Below are 18,340 nucleotides of genomic sequence, written 5' to 3'. Positions count from 1 at the left end.
TTGATTCTTAATGAGGAGTTGTAAACACTAAAATGGCTGTTTCCAAAAAAGTGCTCTGTATTCTGCATATGATCAACTCTTAAATTACTGACAGCCCTAGAAAAAATATGCCTCTAAATTCTGGTAAGACATACACCTAGAATACTGACCCATCTCAGAAACAAGTCAGCAAAATCAACTTTTACCCTTTCAGAAATTTCTATTTCCATCCCACTAGATCATTTCTTCCTTGAAATGTTAATTTGGTTTCATTTGTTTCCCAAATTCCTTAGCAAAGTTGTCACCTAGTTATTTGAGGATTTAGGAGACATAGAGAAGAGGATCAGGAGACAAGGACGATCTGACCACCTGTTCACAAAGACTAACTCCCCAATTTTACCAAGATCCCCAGGCTGCCAAGGGTCAAAACTAACATCCTTGAAGGAGACAAAATGCAAACAAAGATGGGGAGGGGGAATTGAAATTCTCTAAATACTAAGATTCTCCATATGCTTCATATCTCCTATTGTTGTGGTTGTTATTTAGATATTTTCAGGCCTGTCCAACTCTTCTATTTATGGTTTTCTTTTTTTTTTTTTTTTTAGGTTTTTGCAAGGCAAACGGGGTTAAGTGGCTTGCCCAAGGCCACACAGCTAGGTAATTATTAAGTGTCTGAGACCGGATTTGAACCTAGGTACTCCTGACTCCAAGGCCGGTGCTTTATCTACTACGCCACCTAGCTGCCCCTATTTATGGCTTTCTTGACAGAAATACTGAAGGGTTTTGCCATGTGTTTCTCAAGCTCTCTTACTGATGGGGCAGATGGGGGCTAAGTAATTTGCCCAGGGTCCCAAATATGTAAGTGTCTGAGGCTGGATTTAAACTCAGGAAGATAAGTCTTCCTGACTCCAGATCCATCACTGTGCCACCTCACTGACTTCACCAAAGTCCTTAGGAACAACTATCTAGGAGTGAGATCGTAGGGTTAGGGAAATATCATTGATTTGGAATAAGCTATCGTATTTTCAAATCTCAGCTTTTACCAATTGCTACATTTGTGATCTTACAAGATAATTAGAGGTGGCAAAGTGGAAAGAGCACCGACCCTGGAGTCAGGAGGCCCTGAGTTCAAATGTGAACTTAGACCTAGCTATGTGACCTTGGGCAAGTCACTTTAACCCTATTGCCTTGCAAAACCCAAAATAACAACAAGATAATTCGCTTCTTGGAGATTTGATTTCCTTATCTGTATATATGAAGGGCTGGATTGGAGGTCTTCAAAGGTCCTTCCAGCTTATTCCATACTCTTTACCTAAATCTACTTAGTTACTATATTTCCTTCAATAAATATGACTTTTACCCACCCTATTTGACTCTCCAATAGCTGATGTAATTTCACTTATAAAATCAAACTGAGTAGAGAATATCCTGTAGTCAGTAGGCAAAATGTGAAATAACTTTCCTACATCTCTTTTCCACTCCTATTCCCACTCCCCAATTTGTTGGTTGGTTAGTTGGCTCTTGTCCTTCATTATCGAAGAAGACCAAAATGATACACCACTCCAAGACTAAAACATACAAGATTTTGGACAATTTATAAATGTATACATCTTTCTATTTTTGAGAATTAGGTCTTTCCATGGTAACCTGTGTGGTAGGATAGCTGAACTTGAGTCATTGGAGGGAGATAAATGTAATCAATTGAGACATGAAAAAAATCACTTTATTTAATTTTACATGTTCACTGTTTACTAGCCATAGGACGTGCATAAAAAAGATAAGGTCAACCCCATTCTCAACAGACGAGAGAGAATAAAATGTAAAGGAATGATACTTATCTGTGAAGAGGCTAGTCAATTTATCAGTGAGCACAGGAAGGCAGAGTTGCTGGCAATAGCCCTAATGAGAACACCAACTTTCTTCCTCCTCTGGGATTTTCCATAAGTAATTTAGAAGCAGGGAAACTCAGCAGCTCTGAGTTTAGGCAGGTACATCATACCACAATGTGGAGCAGTGAAATTTGGAAAGAAAGCCAAATAAGTGTCTCAATATGGTCTAAGGGGCCTTGGTGTCCATGTATTATGCATGTCCCCGAAAATGTCTTATGTACTGAACTGTACTGTGAAGTGGCTGAGGTCTTGAGCACAAAAAAATTACTGGAGGGCTTTACAAAGTGGCCCCACTTCAGTACCTGGAGTACTGGACAATACCTTCAGAGCCCTTTCCTATTCTTTTGGAAATATCTTTTTTTCAGAAGACTTAATTTTTCAAAAGACTTAGATCCTGACATCATATAGAGATGAGGTTTTTTTTTTCATTCAGAGAGCCATGAAAACAACACTGGACTTTGATGAATCTATCACCAGAAAGCCTAAAGTAAGGAAGACATCAATAAATTCCTTGAGGGTCTGAAGTCCAGGATCAAAACTCTTTGGATATAGACTGAGAGATTCCAACTTTACAAATAAAAATGGGGAAGGCAGAATTTAGTTTTGTCAAACTAAATTCATCAGCTGGAGATAATAGGATTTGCTCCAGCAATTACCTAGCGAAAACTACCAAGCCCCAGTGATTTCAAGAATGAGAAGATGAGTAGAGAGGGAAGGTAAATAAAGAAAAAGCAAAGTAATAAAGAGACAACAAAATCTGGCTTTTAGTTAGGAAAGTCTCAAGATGTTTCCCTTTGCCACTATTTTAACTCAATGTATAAATTCCTATAATGTTTGATAATAAAGTTTTTGAAAATACCCACATGGTTGTGCTATTTTTAAGGAGTAGCTAAAAAAGACAAAAGATTAGACTGGGGCAAGAAAGACAATCCCTCCTGCAGTCTAGGGATGAAAGAATCTAGGTATGCAGAGGAGAGGCAGAGGCAAAATAAATTATACAAAGTAAATAAAGGAATGAAATAAAATAAATAAATAACCAGAAGGTGGCGCTACGAAGCTAAGTCCTTGGGCTCACTGGAAAAAGATGAGTGAGCCTAACCTAGTTCCCCATCATGGCACTCTAATACCTCTAGGAATACTACATCATTCCTTTTTTCCCACAAAAAACTTGTCAGATGTTGACCAAGTGCTAAGTACCAGAAATGCTATGAGAGGCAAAAAACAGCTCTGGCTCTCAAAGAGATAACATCTAATGGGGAGATTTATTTTCATTTTTATGACTATATTATTGTTATAGCATATTATTTTTATTCTCTTTTCTTTTTCATTCATCATATTACATCTGTCTCAAAGCCTAGTAACCAATGTTTGTTCTTATTTCTGCAGATTCGAAATGTGGCTGCCAACCTCTGTGTAGACAGTAAACATGGTGCCACGGGGACTGAATTAAGACTGGACATCTGTGTGAAGGATGGCTCTGAAAGGACATGGTCCCATGAACAGGTACTTCAGTCACACACACATAAATATATATATATTATATATATATATATATAACATATATACACATAAATATATATGTGTGTATGTATGTATAGATAATCATATACATATCTATCTATAGCTTATCTATATACATGCATAAATATATATTATATATATATTTATTTATGAGAGAGACAGAGACACAGAGGGAGACATGGTGGGAAAAGTCTTGATGCCAGGAAGGAGTCAGAAGTCCTGAGTCTTAATCCTAATTCTTATCTAAATTTGTTATTTTAGGCAGTTTACTTTATTTATCTGTGTCAACTTGACACAGTGAGGAAAAGATAATAACAAGAGCTGACACAGAATTGTCTGGTCTAACCATTTCATTTTGTACAAATGGGGAAACTGAGGCTTAGAGATAATATGTATGAAAGTACTTTTGTTATGGGAGTGCTTATTGAAATATGGTGATGATTAAGTTCAACATTTTAAAAAAATTAATCATAAGGTGCTCTACAGACCCAATAAAAGGAAGCAAAATTTCTATCCCCTCTCTAGTTCTGATCCTATAGATTAACAAAACCCAGATAAGTCTTTGAGATGTTTCCTACCAACCAGGATTTAGATTTTGTTCTTTGGGGTTTTATTAATAGCTTTTATTAGTCTCTGACTTGATATGAATCTAACATATGCAAATTCAATTCAACAACATTCATTAAATACATGCTAGGACCTGTGAGAACCAATGACACCAGAAGGAAAAAAATGAAATTCATTCTTCACTCTCTAGATATTCACATTAACTAGAGAAGGTTAAGAGGGAGTGTCAGAACAGTAGACCTTAGTGAGGCAATTAGATGAATTTCTAGCATTCTTTTATGGGGGAAGAAGTATTGGGGGAGAGTAGTTTTATCCACATCCCCACCATATTCCATTGGATTGGTATTGCTATGAGCTCATGCAAGCAAATCCTGGACTCTTGATTAGTTCCTGGATTAGATAACCCCATAAATTCAAGTTTGATCTGGGACAACATCCTGTTTGACTTCTGGAACATGACCTGGAAATACCGTTTTCCCAGCAGAGTCCTCTCCCAGAGACCCTGTTATTTGCCCCTAATTATCATACTCATCTCTTCTACAGGAAAGGGATCTCTTTGTAGCTATCTTTGTAGATAGCTCTACAAGCTATCTCTTTAAATCTCTTACCATAGGACTATGAGTGGCTGACCCCTTCCTTAACTGTCACAGTCAACTTTAAATTGTATTTAAGACATCAGTTGAGCAAGACAACAGCTTTAGGCCATGCAAGTAGAGAAGAGGAATATTTCATTCGAATTTATTGTTGCCTTGAAAAAAAAAATTCAGTTTTTGGTGAAAGTAATTGTATGGACATCTCTTGAAGATCAGCAATTCAAAGAACACATTCAAGGCAGCACATATTGCCCACTTACTCTATTTGAAGAATGTCAAATTATTGCATTATTATTAATTATTATTATTCCAGCTTTTTATGAGGGTCTGGTTAATATAGCTGTAGTATTGTGATAGTAAGATAATCCAACTGGTTAATGCAACTGTGGTGCTACAAAAATGGGTTAACTATTGATCTATTAGGTTCCATGAGTATCAGCTAGTGGTAATGAGGATATTTAGCCTGGCAAAGGACTCAGGGAATACCTAACTGGTCTTCAAGTATAGGAAAGACTTTCTTGTAGAAGAGAAATTGGACTTCTGTTCTCTTGGACCGGGGTCCAGAGCAATGGATGGAATTTGCCAAAAGGCAAATACAGTTGCTTTAAGGGAAAAAACTTCCTCCCCAGGAGAGCTGTCCAAAAGTGGAATCAGCTGCTGAGCACCCCCTTTTGTGGGTCTTCAAGAAGATACATTAAGCTGGCAATTCCTTTGGGGTTTGGGTTAAATTAAATGGCAGGGGAAATCCTGCCCACCTCTCAAATTCTGGACTTTCTTCACTTCATTCCAAGGCGTAATTTTCTCCAAATAAGTTGTTGGACAAAATGAGCCCTAAGAATCCTTCCAACTCTAAAGCTATGGTCTCACAAAATTGTGACAAGATGTTAGGAAACTGGCATTCTCTGAAGGTTATGGTGAAGTCGTGTGTGTGTGTGTGTGTGTGTGTGTGTGTGTGTGTGTGTGTGTTTGAGAGAGAAAAAAACTATGAACTCTTCCTTTGTCTCTGAACACAAACATAGCATTATTAGAGCAGTCAGGCAACTCTCTCAGCCAAATTTCATCTGAAGCTAGATTGAGATAGATGATGGCTTGAATTTTCTCTGCTGAGTAACTTTATGAGAAGCTATTACTTCCCACTTGCAAGTAACACTCAGTTACTGAGAGCAGAGTTGCTGTTTTAGGGGGGCTCCTAAGTACATGCAAAATTAATTGTGTAAAAATAACTTTAAAAATCCAATTCAAACACTAACATCCTTTTTTATTTTCTTTGGCCGGTCTGCATTTCAAAAGAGTGTCAGCAGAGGGCAGCACTAGATAGGAGAAAAAAAACCATTTGAGCAAACTAAGAAGTAAAAAAAAAAAGGTTAATGGCTTTTTAACACAGAGATTTCCAGTCCCCAGAGACCCAGAAGATGGAGCTTTTCGGAGATTAAGCTAGGCTGACAGGAGGGAAAGAATTAATCATATTTGAAATACAGATCGCAGTAAATTGATTCTGAGGTTAAAATAGTACAATCTGTTTTATTTTGCAGTAATGAACTGAAGGCCGGATTCACTCCTGTGTCCAATGCAACCTAGTGTTTTTACTTGAGGATTTCAATTGCCAAATGAGACAGGAAGCATCAGAGCAGGGATTATTTAATTTTCTAATTCGAGGAACAAGAATGAAAGCCCTTTCACAGCTGAAAGGATCTTTTCCCAAAAAGACAAATGTAAAAAGGGTGTGGGGAATGTTTCCCAGGAGAATAGTGAAGATTTAAGGCTCCTTCGTTTTATCTATTGAGTCATATGTTTGGTGAAGAACTAACCAGGCATCAACAAAGAAAGGAAGATATGTACTGCTCGTCCCATCTATTTAGGTCTTTGCTGTGGTATTAGCATGCTAGGATTTTTAAATTTTCCTTTAGAGACAAAAAAAAGTTTTTATTGCTTTTGCTTATATTTTTAAATCAAAAGTCTAATGACACAGAGTCATTAATCTCAAAATAAAATTTAGGACCTCTGGTAATAAGGTGGGAGTAGGAATACTTTTCCTAATTTGCCTATTCTTGTTCTTCAATGAGAACTTGGCAAAACATTGAGTCCATGAAAGGGAAATAGTTATGTATTCACTATCTACTTTTCTCATGGAAGCTGAGCATTCTCCCATCCCAAGAGTTTTAGTGACCGTGTCAACATCAAGATAAATTGAAGTCAACAGAATTGGTGAAAGGACAACTTACTGTGATAAACGGATTGAGTTTAACAATGAAATTATCTGAAATTCAACATAAAGATGAATCAGCCCTTTGGAAGGCTGTAGTTATTGGGAATTAGACATAATATTTTAAAAAGTTGAAGAAAACACTCATTTTCATATTAAAAAATAAATATTGCTCAATCCAATTGACAATATTAAAGCAATACATGTTTCTGCACTGCCAGCTTTACTGTAATTACTACATCAGAATGTCATAAAACAGATTGAAGATACTGCATACATCTTTGGCATTAATGAAATGGAAATGAATCACTGTGTTGTTTGGTGTAGTGTATAGAGGACCTTGGAAGAGATGAGTTTGAGACTTATCTCTGATACATACTAGATTCCAACCTGGGAAAAAAAATTAGTTAATGCCTCAGTTCCCCATAAATTTTAGAACCAGTCTTGATCTACTTTGGTAGAGGGAGTTTACACACCAAGAGTTCCCTCCCCCGATAAAATACAATATGCACAGCCATTCCATTCCAATGGTAGGAATAATTAACATCCTGATTCAAAACTGAAGGACTGTTTGTATAGAAAGGCAGACAGAAGCCAGATAAATTAGTCAGCCATTAAGAACTGTCTACTAATGTGCTTAAAAGGTAGAAAAATATAGTCTCACCTCACCAAAAAAAACTACCCTGAGTTTAAGCCAGGCTGGTCCTCAGACCCACAAGCCATTTCAGGTTGTAGTTGTTTAATCATTTGCAGTTGTTTCCAATTCTTCTTGATCCTTTTTGGGGTTTTTTGGCATAGCAACTGAAATGGTTTTGCCATTTCCTTCTTAAGCTCATTTTGCAGATGAGGAAACTGAGGCAAATAAGGTTAAGTGACTTGCCCTGGGTCACACAACTAGTAAGTGTCAGAGGTCAGATATGAGTTCAAGAAGATAAATTTTTATGACTTTTAGGCCTGATCCTCTATATACATACACACACATATACACACATACACACACGCAACACACACTCTAGGCCACCTTGCTGCCCCCTGAAAGGACTCTAGTAGACATCTACAATAATGAATATTAAGCTTTTACAATATAAGTCCACTTATGTATAGTACTTTATGGTTTACGAAACACTGCCCTCAAAATAAAGACAACCCAAATATTGCTTTATAATTGTTCAGTCATGTCTGACTCTTCATGACTCCTTTTGTGGTTTTCTTGGCAAAGACATTGGAGTGGTTTGCCATTTCCTTCTCCAGTTCATTTTACAAATGCAGAAACTTAGACAAAAAGGGTTAAGTGATTTGCCCAGGGTCAAACACATCTAGTAAGTTTCTGAGGTTATATCTGAACTCAAGAAGACGAGTCTTCCTGACGCCAGGCTGGGCACTCTACCCGCTGCTATACCAAGTGCCCCTCCAAATATGACTGTGGTCATTGTTCCTCTTGGTTCAGAAATTTGATTTTCATTAGTAGAAGGGAAATGAAGGAGTAAAATCTCACTTTACCAATAAAGAGGAGCAATTCATCTGTAACTTTTGAGTCTTAGGGAGTTAAAACAAGTGACTTCCCCAAAGTTTCAGAGGCAAGACTTGAACCCAAATCTTCTCTAACTCTGAGACCATCTCTTCATCCAACCTTTCATCTTCATTTCATTGTTTAGAAAACTGAGATTCAAAGGCATGAAGTCACTCATCCAAACTTATTCAGATAGCAGAAAAGTACAGAACTCAAAAGTCTTTTGGTCAGCTATTCTTCCACAGCACCATGTTGCCAGTCCTTGAAGGCATCAGAATTCCAACTGGTACAAACACAGGGGTAGCTCTTCCAGCACTTTGTCAAACAGAGGCCAAAGATCTGTAGGTCCAACATCCCTGAGATTCTCATTGTTAAGGGGTTGGCTCCTAGACTTTCCTGCCTGGTTTTCCTATCTATTTGCTTTCCTACTGGATGATTACTTTCCATTTGCAGGGTGTTTATTTTGTGCATAAATACTCATTTACCTTGTTGTCTTTCTCATTACAATATTAGCTTCTTGAAAGTCAGAACTGTGTTTTCGCCTTTATTTGTATTCCCAGAACACAGCTCCCTGCCCATTGTAGCATAAGAGGTTAATATGCACTTATTGACTGACAGTTGGCTGACTATCGACTGGTTTGGGCTGCTTCCCATCCTGACCAACACTATGTCTGTCTGGCTTCCACTCTATTCATCCTTCTGGATTTGCCATTTTCCAAACCTTCCCAGGGTTCCCACTTAAATTTCACTTCTCTCCTATGGTTGGTAGCTTGAGATAATATTTGAAATTCTCAGCCTTGGCTGTAACTTAAACTACCCACTTTTAATGATTTGTCTCTTACCCTACCTTGGCAGACACAAGCCTTGGCCAACTGTACAATTCTGCTATTTGATAAAATCTATACAGTGATAAAGCTGTCCAAATAAGTAGAAAGCTCACAAAAATCAATAAAGACCAAAGATGCTATCACAGGGACCAGAGTTGTAAAGGAGCTTGGAGACCAACTCCCTTGTGGTCTTGATGAGAACCAAAGAAAGGAAATAACTTTCTCAAAGTCACATAGGTAATAAGGCAGCAGGCCAGGCTTTGAATTCTGACTACAAATCAAATGCATTTTCCAGTACAGAACTAAAGCATATGTGATGATTGAATACTATAAATCAAGAAGCGCCAGTTATCTCAGAGGCTTGTTGCAACATGAGTCATGGAAAGGGGAATTCTTCTAATGCAGCAGCAAGAGAAATGGTTCTTTAGACTCTAGGAGATTTCTCTATCCAAGTCAATAATGGACTTGGTAATATGGCTTGTTCTCCTAAAGTAAATTGATCCAATTTCACCTAAGTTTGGAAAATAAGCATAAAAGGTGATTACAAATATTATTTGGTAAATGTTACACTTAATCTATGAAAATTATAATAGAGCACTGGCCCTGGAGTTAGGAAGACCTGAGTTCAAATCTGACCTCAAACACTCAATAATTCTCTATTTGACCTTAGACAAGTCATTAATCTTCTGTCTCCATTTCCCCATCTGTAAAATGAGTTAGAGAAGGAAAGGACAAACTACTCCAAGAAAACCCCTAATGCGCTAACAAAGAGTCAACTGGGCAACTGAAATAAGTCAGCCAAGCCTAGCAGATAAAATACTGGGTGTGAAGTCTGTAAGACCAGGGTTCAAATCCCACCTCAGCCACTTGTGACTATAGGCAAGAGCCTTATGCTTTCTTTGAACCAATTGGCTCATCAGTAAAATGAATACCTGTACATATACCTCACTGGATAGCATTCAAAGGAGAAATTATATCTAAGTGTCTTTGCAAACACTGAATTCTATATTGTTTATCAGGGAGGTGATGCCACAACACACACGTGAATTGAATTTGAGTGAAAGGGTGCAGTTTTATGTCACCAGAGGTCAGATATAAATCAGGATGGCTGGAGATGACCTTGGATGGGAGGCAGTGACTTATTTAAGATCACACAGCCAATAAGTATCAAGTGTCTGAGGCTAGATTTGTACTTCCATCCTCCCGACACTGGTAGAGCACAGTCCTGAGATCAGGAGAACCTGAGTTTGGATCCAATCACCAACACTTAACAAGCTGTGTGACCTTAGGCTAGTCATTTAACCCTGTCTGTGAGGAGAGCCATCTCCAGTCATCCTGATTCATATCTGGTCACTGGACCCAGATGACTCTGGAGGAGAAAGTGAGACAGGTGACTTAGCACAGCATCCCTCACTCAAATCCAATTCATCTGCTGGTCATGTCATCACCTCCCTGACATCATGGTCTTCGTTGAGAATGAAGGAAAACATCATATTGACTATGTACATATGCACATATATGTTTGTGAATGTATGTATTATTGTGTGAGGATATTTACCCATATTTAGAATGAATTCTTGTGAATTTTCTGCTCAAGAACCTGTGGAGATAACTTGGACCTAAAAGTTAAGATAAACATAATATTCTAGAACTGACAAGGTCCTTGAGAGGTCTTTCCTCTTACCTCCTGGAAGAAATTAACTCTAATCAAGAAATGGAACCATCTCTACATTCTTTTTTTAATGTCTCAGAAAAGAGAGTCCACCATCTCCCTTCAGAAAATTCTTTCAAATATCTCAGCTAAAAAAAGCTTTTATCCTACATGTGTCCCTTTTTTTGTCCTGGCTTCATGGAGACTGCAAATAGCTACTCCCCAATCACCTAGACAATGTTCTTTTTTTTAATGCTGCGGGCCTGTATTTAGACCTAGACCTTCCATTCTTCTTTTCTTCAGGTCACTCAAGCCCAATTCCTTTGCTTTTCTTCACACAGACTATTTAATCATTTTTTTGTTGTTATTATCATCCTCTGGAATCATGCCAACTTCCCTACTTTGCCATTTCCTTTTCAGGGTCTAAAACTGTCCCTAGCACTATATTAAGGAACTGTGCTAAGTGTATTGTGTGTGCTCTCAACCCTCCACAAAAAAAAAAAAAGTTCATCGTGTCACATTCTAGCTTTGTATTTACTTCTGGTCCCAGGCTTATTTCCATTTTACTTGCTTAATGACAACCCTTCCTCATTTTTTCTTTTTCTTTTCCATCTTCTTCTTCTTCTTTCTTTCTTCTTTTTTCCCCTCCTCCTGCTTCTTCTGATTCTAATTCTGCTTATTTTTTCTTCTCTTCTGCTTCTGCTTCTTTTTCCTCTTCTGTTTCTTTTGCTTTTTTTCCCTTCATCTTTCTTCTTCTTTAACTACATTTGAAATGATAGAATCTTGGGCTTGGGAAAGGCTCCTAGAGGTCCTAGACCCCAAACTCTTAGTCCATGCTGCACTCTTGCTCCCTGCTATATTCCTGAAAGATGACTACCCAGCCTGTTCTTAATATCTTCAGAGACAGCAATATGCCTCCCTGGTACATCTCCCTGCACTTCTCAGCTCCTTCCTGCCTGTTTTTGCTCTTTTAGACTGTATCAAGCTAGTTTTTTTTTAAATTTTAATTAGAATTCTCTTCCTTCTGCTCATACCACCACAGGCCAAGTTTCATCCCTCATAACTGACCACCTTGACAACTTCAATGACTTCCAGATTGGTTCCCCAGAAGTTAGTCTATCCCCTCTCCAGCTCATTCTCCATAGGCTGCCATGTTTATTTTCCTAAAGCACATGTCTGACCCCTACATTCTCCTGCTCAAAAAGTGCTAGTATCTCTCTTTTGCCTCTGTGGATAAAATACAAACTCATCTGGCATGTAGAGCTAGATCCTTCACATGCCATCAGCTCTAATTCATCTTTCTAGACTTATTCTACAAAACTGGGCATACTACAATCCACCCAACCTGTTCTGATTGTTGTTACCCATACTTAATATTAAATCTCCAGCATCTGCACCTTTGCGCATACTATTCCTCATACCTGTAATACCTTCCCTGCTCACATCAGTCTTTTGGAATCTCTAGTTTCCTCCAAGAATCACATCAAGTGCTATTTTCTATTTGAAAGATTTTCTGTTTCTCCTTTTCTTGATACTTCTCACAAAATAATTACTTTATATTTCTTTCATTTTATTTTATATTTACTCATTTTCATACATATTGTTTCCTCCCAATTTAATATATACTCTTTGAGGTGAGGAACTGTTTGATTTCCATCTTTATGTCCCCTCCTATGGTATATGGCTTATAGTAAGTGCTGAATAATATTTGTTGAATTGAAATGAATTTTCATGAGACAGACTGAACAGTATCTGAGGATAAGATCATGTGAAACTTTGAAAGGCTTGTCCTTAGGTAGTATTAGCTTCCCAGTCCAACATCAACTACCATTTGCATCTTCTCTCTCTCTCTCCTGGGTGCCAGTGGTGTAGGTGTTTTCTGATGCCTACTTTTATCAACATCCTTAAGTCACTGGAAATGATGAAATTGCTTTTTCTAAGGCTGATCACAAAGGAAGGTGTTTTAGACTGAGAAAAGAAATATTCTCCCCAGTGCCATACCTGCCAAGAAAAATTCAAACTCATTTGAAACAAATTATTTCATTTTTCTAGCTCTTCACCTTTGGCTGGCGGGAAGATGTACGTCCTGGAGAACCACTGCACACCCGGAAGTTTTGCTTTGATGCCATTTCCCACAGTAGCCCTGTCACCCTATATGACTGTCATGGAATGAAAGGGAACCAACACTGGGGTTATCGGAAGGTAAGTCCCCATCACAGGCTCAGAGAGGTAGATAAGGGATGTAGTAAAAAGAACTCTGGACATGGAATCAGAAAAATCTGAGTTCAAATCCAGATTCAGATACTTCCTTTTTGTGGGATCCTGGGCAAGTTTCAGCCTCAACTGTAAGATGGGAATAATACTAGCACCTGCCTCCAAAGCTTGATGTGAATTTCAAGTGAGATATTAAAAGTGCTTGGTCCAGGTCCTCACATATAGTGGATATGGAAAAAAAATGTTTCTTTCCTTCCTCCCTTCCCTTCCTTCCTTCCTCCTTGGATTTCCACCCCTTGAGATCTTAAAGATCATCTAGAACAGTCCCTTTCCCTTCAATTCAGAAAACATTCATCCAATTCCTACTCTGCACTAGCTGTTAGCCATCAGGAATACAAAGACAGAAAAAATTGCCCCCCACCTTAAGAAGTTTATATTCTGCTGAGGGAATATAACTTAGGATGATAGAGGAAAATGTATTTGGAGATCCAGGTCTTGGGTTTAAATCTCACTTCTTCATTACTAGCATGGTACAGAGCAAGCTCTCTGGGTCTCAGTTTTGCTACCATCAATAGTACTAAGGAAACTTGGAAGAGAAAATGATTTGGGAGAAAAAGATAATTTTGGATCTGTTAAGGTTAAGTTTTCTATAAGATAACTAGTTCAATATGTCCAATAAGCAGTTAGAGTTACATGTGTGGAGCCAGGGCCAGAGATAGTACATTTGAGAATCATCAACCTAGAGATGACATTTGAATCCAAGAGAGCTGTAAGATCAACAAGGAAAAGAATATAGAGAAAGAAAAAGAGAAGAGAGCCCAGGATGACCCTATGGGATATATAGTTAGTGAACATGACCTGGATGGAGGAGACTGAGAAATCAGATCAGTAGAAGAACTGGGAGAGAGTAGTTGTCATGAAAACCTAGGAGAAAAAAGAGATTATTAAGGAAAAGAGAATAATTCTTTCCAATGCTGCAGAGAGTACAGGGAGGATGAGGATTGAGAAAATATCATTAAATTTGGCTGTTAAAAGATCTTTAGTAATTTTGGAGGGAGTACTTTTTGGTGAATGATGAAGTCAGAAACCAGAGTGTAGAGATTTAGGAAGTGAGTTAGAGGAAGTTAAGTGAGAGTGAGAAGTCCCTGTCGTCAATGAGCTTCTCAAAGAATTTAACCAAGAAGAGGAGAGATGGTGGATTAAGTGGGGATGAATGAGGATAGGAGAGACCCAGGTATATTTGTAGGCAGGAGAGAAGGTGAATGAAAGATTAGGGCAATCTTTTGAAAGAGACTGGATGAAATGGGATCACTTGTGTGTTTTTGCAAAGAGAAGGGTCTCCTCTTCATATGGACAGAGAGAGATAAAAGGAAGAAATGGTGACAGAAGTCATCTAGATAATGTGAGGAGAAGAAAGAAGAGGGAGTTCTTGGTGGATGACCTCAATTATTTTTTTCAGTAAAATATAAGGCAAGACTCTAAGCTGAGATGGTGAAGAACAGATTTAGGGGTGATATGAGGAGGGATGAAAGGTTTAGAAGAGCCACAAAGGAAAATACAATGGTGAATTAACTAGGGAAGTGTCAAAAGGATAGCTTTGTAGCAGTGACAGGCCAATTGAGGTTATATGGAAAATTTGTAATGGTTCTAGTTATCAAAGTTTCATGATTTTATGTGCAGTGGGTTAAAATGACCAATTTTTGTAATTAGACAGAAATTTCAAGCTATAAGCTCATCTTGTGTGTACACTGAAAGTTCCTTAGGCACACAAATCCAATAATAGACAAGAGAGCAGGGATGACATATTTACCCTTTTTTGCTCCCACATTACTTTAATTTCTTCCCCTAGGTTTAAGATATCTCGAGAGCTTTTTCATCACATGTAGTTTGGAAATTGAGTATTGTTTTTATTGTTACTATTATATAGATTAGTCATATTAATGCCATATTTTAAATACATCAGGTTTAATCCCATTGCTGAACATTTCTAACAGTCTTTAATATTATCTGGATATCATACTTAAGGGTGTCATGAATCAGTTTAATTCAGAAAACAACATTAAACTGAATTGCTTGTAGTATGTGTTAGAAATCAACTAAATTTTTTTAAAAGAATGGATTATAGAAAGTAGATTCTCAATAATTACTTTTGTTGATATCAGTTCTTTCTGACATTCTTGCCAAATGGAAACTATCTCATTTACATATTGCATTGCTTAGCAAACATATATATGGAATGCATTTATAATATAAGTACCCAGGGCCACTCTCCTCAATGTTCCTCTAAAGAACTTCTCTAGATTTAAGATATTTTGTGGGTCAGAATCATAATCTATGAACCCTCAACAAGTATGTTCATTTGTAACAGTCAAAAGAATTTTAGTTACAGAAGGTCTTTTAATGAAATACCACAGTAAAAAAAATAACAACAGTACATTTCCTACACCAAATTAGAACTTAGTTTCCCATAATAATGTTGGAGGATACACATGTGGCCAGGACATCCAAATAGAGAGGCACATATATGAGGAATACATGTGTTCTCATGCATATACAGGGAAAGACAACTCATTGCTTTGATGTTGTTGATGCCTTCATTTCTTTTGGGCTTCTCCCTGCTATGCTTCAAAAAATGGTATCTTTCTCCATTGCTCCCACTTGGGAATTGCATCTCCACCATACTCCACCAGTGACACATCACAACTTCACTCCAGTTGGAGCTATCTTTGGAGTCACCAATACTTTGCTCACCATCTACTGGGTGATCCTGTGATTAGTAGGACTCTTCCCTGCAGAGCAAAGCCAGAGAATTTTCAACCACTCCATTTACTGGTCAGTTAGTCTTCAAAGCTAATTATTACACTTGTAGACTTGAGTCTGATACTGCAACATTTGAACAGATCTGTGAAAGTTACTGACAGAAATATCCTCTCCTGTAGTGCTGATAAGAACCATTTTACACCTTCTCATTGCTGGTGATTCTTGACCAAGTCCTCTCACAAATCCTACAAAGGACTTTCTCTAGAACTTTTAATATTAGTATTACAAAAAAAAAAAAGAATTAATGTTACCACTTAAAGCTATCTATCTTCTCTTTGTCTGCCATTGTCACCTCTTCCTGATAATCCCTTTCCTTGATGTTACTCTAGTCAAGATACAGAAATTGGATCCTTTGCAAATTGGCAACTACAACTTAACTGAGAAAAAAAAGCTTTCCTTAGGGACTGAGAAAATGAAGGTAATTTTTTAAATGCACTACAAACAGCAAATTCAAAACAAATGAAAAACAATGCTTCATTGAGTAAACAATAAAAAGAAAAAAAACAATAAAATTGATTTTTTTAAAAGCACTTTCACTGAGTTCAAATAATAGTAAAACTTTTATTAACTTTTTTGGACTCCCTGGAAGCATGTTTTGTGGTTTTTTTTAATTTTATTATTTTTAAGCCTTAAATTCAGGCTCTCTCTTTCCTTGGGCTATAAGACCTACTACCACTTTGCCTCTGGATTTGGGTCTCAATTATCTCCTTCTCAGGCAGGAAATTTCTAATAAAGGATCTTTGATTTTAAAGATGGGGGGAAATTAAAGAGTTCACCTAAGGTTTGCTTCAACATTTTCTAATTTATCCAAGTTGCTAGGAGAATGTTCTAGTCACTTGTCTAAACAGTAGCTAGAACCAGAGCCAATTCCCTTGAGTTTAAAAATAGCTGTCTCCATCAAGGACGAGACACCTAAACCCATCAGCATTGTTTATAAGGCCTTTACTTGTGCCTAAGTCCTAGTTCCCCCCACCAAAAAAAGATCACAGAATTTGAAAGGACCTGAAAAAACATCTAGTGTGACCCCCCTCATTCTAGAAAGGAGCAAACCACCTCAGAGAAGTGGGTTGTGAAGATGGAGGGGTTTCATTAACCCTGTTTTTCCTCCTAACATCTTCACCTTGTGAATACATATGTGTACAAGGACCATATATTTGTTTGTTCTATATATTCACCTAATAAGGTAACTGAAAAACGATAATGAAAGAAATGACATCCAGTCCCTGATACTGGGAAAAATAGCTTCACAGCATTGAAAAAATAGGGCAGGTTTTTCGGGTGAATTGTATAGTGGTAAGTGACTGGATGTGTCAAATCATTTGCAGTTTGACTTTCTATAACCTGGGTAGTGGTGGAATTAGGTATCATTTTTGCAAATGGTAATGTACTAACTTTCCGGGAACATCAGCAAGGCACCTGAATAGCAGCTGATCTTGTGTGTAGGAAAAAGACCCCAGGAATAAGTCCACTTCTCATCAGAACCATTAATGTCCATTTATAGCAAAAAATGACAGTGTGGTATTTTATGCTATTCCAGTAGACCAAGAAAATGCTATAATTTTCATGGAGGAGCTTATAGACACTTAGAAATGGATGAGACAAACAAATGTGTGGGCATAAAGAGTTCCCCTGGGAGTTGTAGCTCTCTGCTGGGTTTTGCATTTTAAAATCTCTCCTTCTTTGGGTCCTTCTGGAATCTCTAGGATTACATGAAATAGCACTAAAAGAAGTACTTCTGCTGTAGTTCTTGTCTTAAAATTTTTCTTTGACAGAGATAAGTATTGGTCTATTAGCCATCATCCAAGGTTTATGTTACTGAAATATTCACATTTAAAAAGAAAATCACTTCTATGGCAATTGGAAAGGTAGGATCATAGGAATGTAGTGGAATCTTGGATATCGGAGGCCATCAATGCCAACTTTCTCATTGTACATATAAGGAAACTGGATCCTAGCAATTTGAGGTAAAATATCAAATGTCATATGGGTGATATGTGGTAAAGTCAGGTTTAAAGTCAAAATTCTTTGACATACTATTTTGTTATGATTATTATTTCACTTATATTGCTAGTTAATTATATATAATTTTGTTAATATATAATATTAAATGGTGACATTTATGATAAGGAGAATAATAATAGTATTCACATAGAAAATTCAGGGAAGTTTGTAAAATAGCTTTGGTTCATTTATTCTGGATCAAAATCAGCAAACTGGAACCTGAGGACCCCACTTAATTTTATGTGATCCTTGAACTAAGAATATTTTTAAAATAAAGTATCCTTTTGTATTAAAAGATTTTTTAAAAATTCTTTGCATAAGACTGTACTTCTAATGGACATTGGCAATCTCTGCTTTGAACCCCAAAGTATCAAACTCAAATAGAAATGATCCCTGACTGCTGTATATTGACTTAGAAAAACAGAAATTAACATTATTTACATTGCATTTTATTTTTATTTCAACATTTCCCAATTACACATGAATCTGTGGCACTGAGGAGTTTTGCTGACTCAAGGGTATAGCATCTCATGATAGAATAAGTTTGCTCACCTCAGGAACCCCT

At 37.3% G+C, this 18,340-nt stretch overlaps 1 protein-coding gene across 1 annotated transcript in view; it reads left to right on the top strand.

The window, feature by feature from the left end:
* Positions 1–18,340, top strand: part of GALNTL6 (polypeptide N-acetylgalactosaminyltransferase like 6) — a 1,756,803-nt gene that overhangs the window by 1,713,539 nt on the left and 24,924 nt on the right. The window contains exons 10-11 of the mRNA XM_074228966.1: positions 3,255–3,371; positions 12,793–12,942. Of these exons, the coding sequence (XP_074085067.1) occupies positions 3,255–3,371; positions 12,793–12,942 (267 nt within the window). The remainder of the gene's footprint in view (positions 1–3,254; positions 3,372–12,792; positions 12,943–18,340) is intronic.

The sequence above is a fragment of the Macrotis lagotis genome, chromosome 3 (genome assembly GCF_037893015.1).
Source record: "Macrotis lagotis isolate mMagLag1 chromosome 3, bilby.v1.9.chrom.fasta, whole genome shotgun sequence".
Lineage (NCBI taxonomy): Eukaryota > Metazoa > Chordata > Mammalia > Peramelemorphia > Peramelidae > Macrotis > Macrotis lagotis.
Note: the sequence above shows the minus strand (reverse complement) of the source record. Positions and strands in the feature narration are given on the sequence as shown.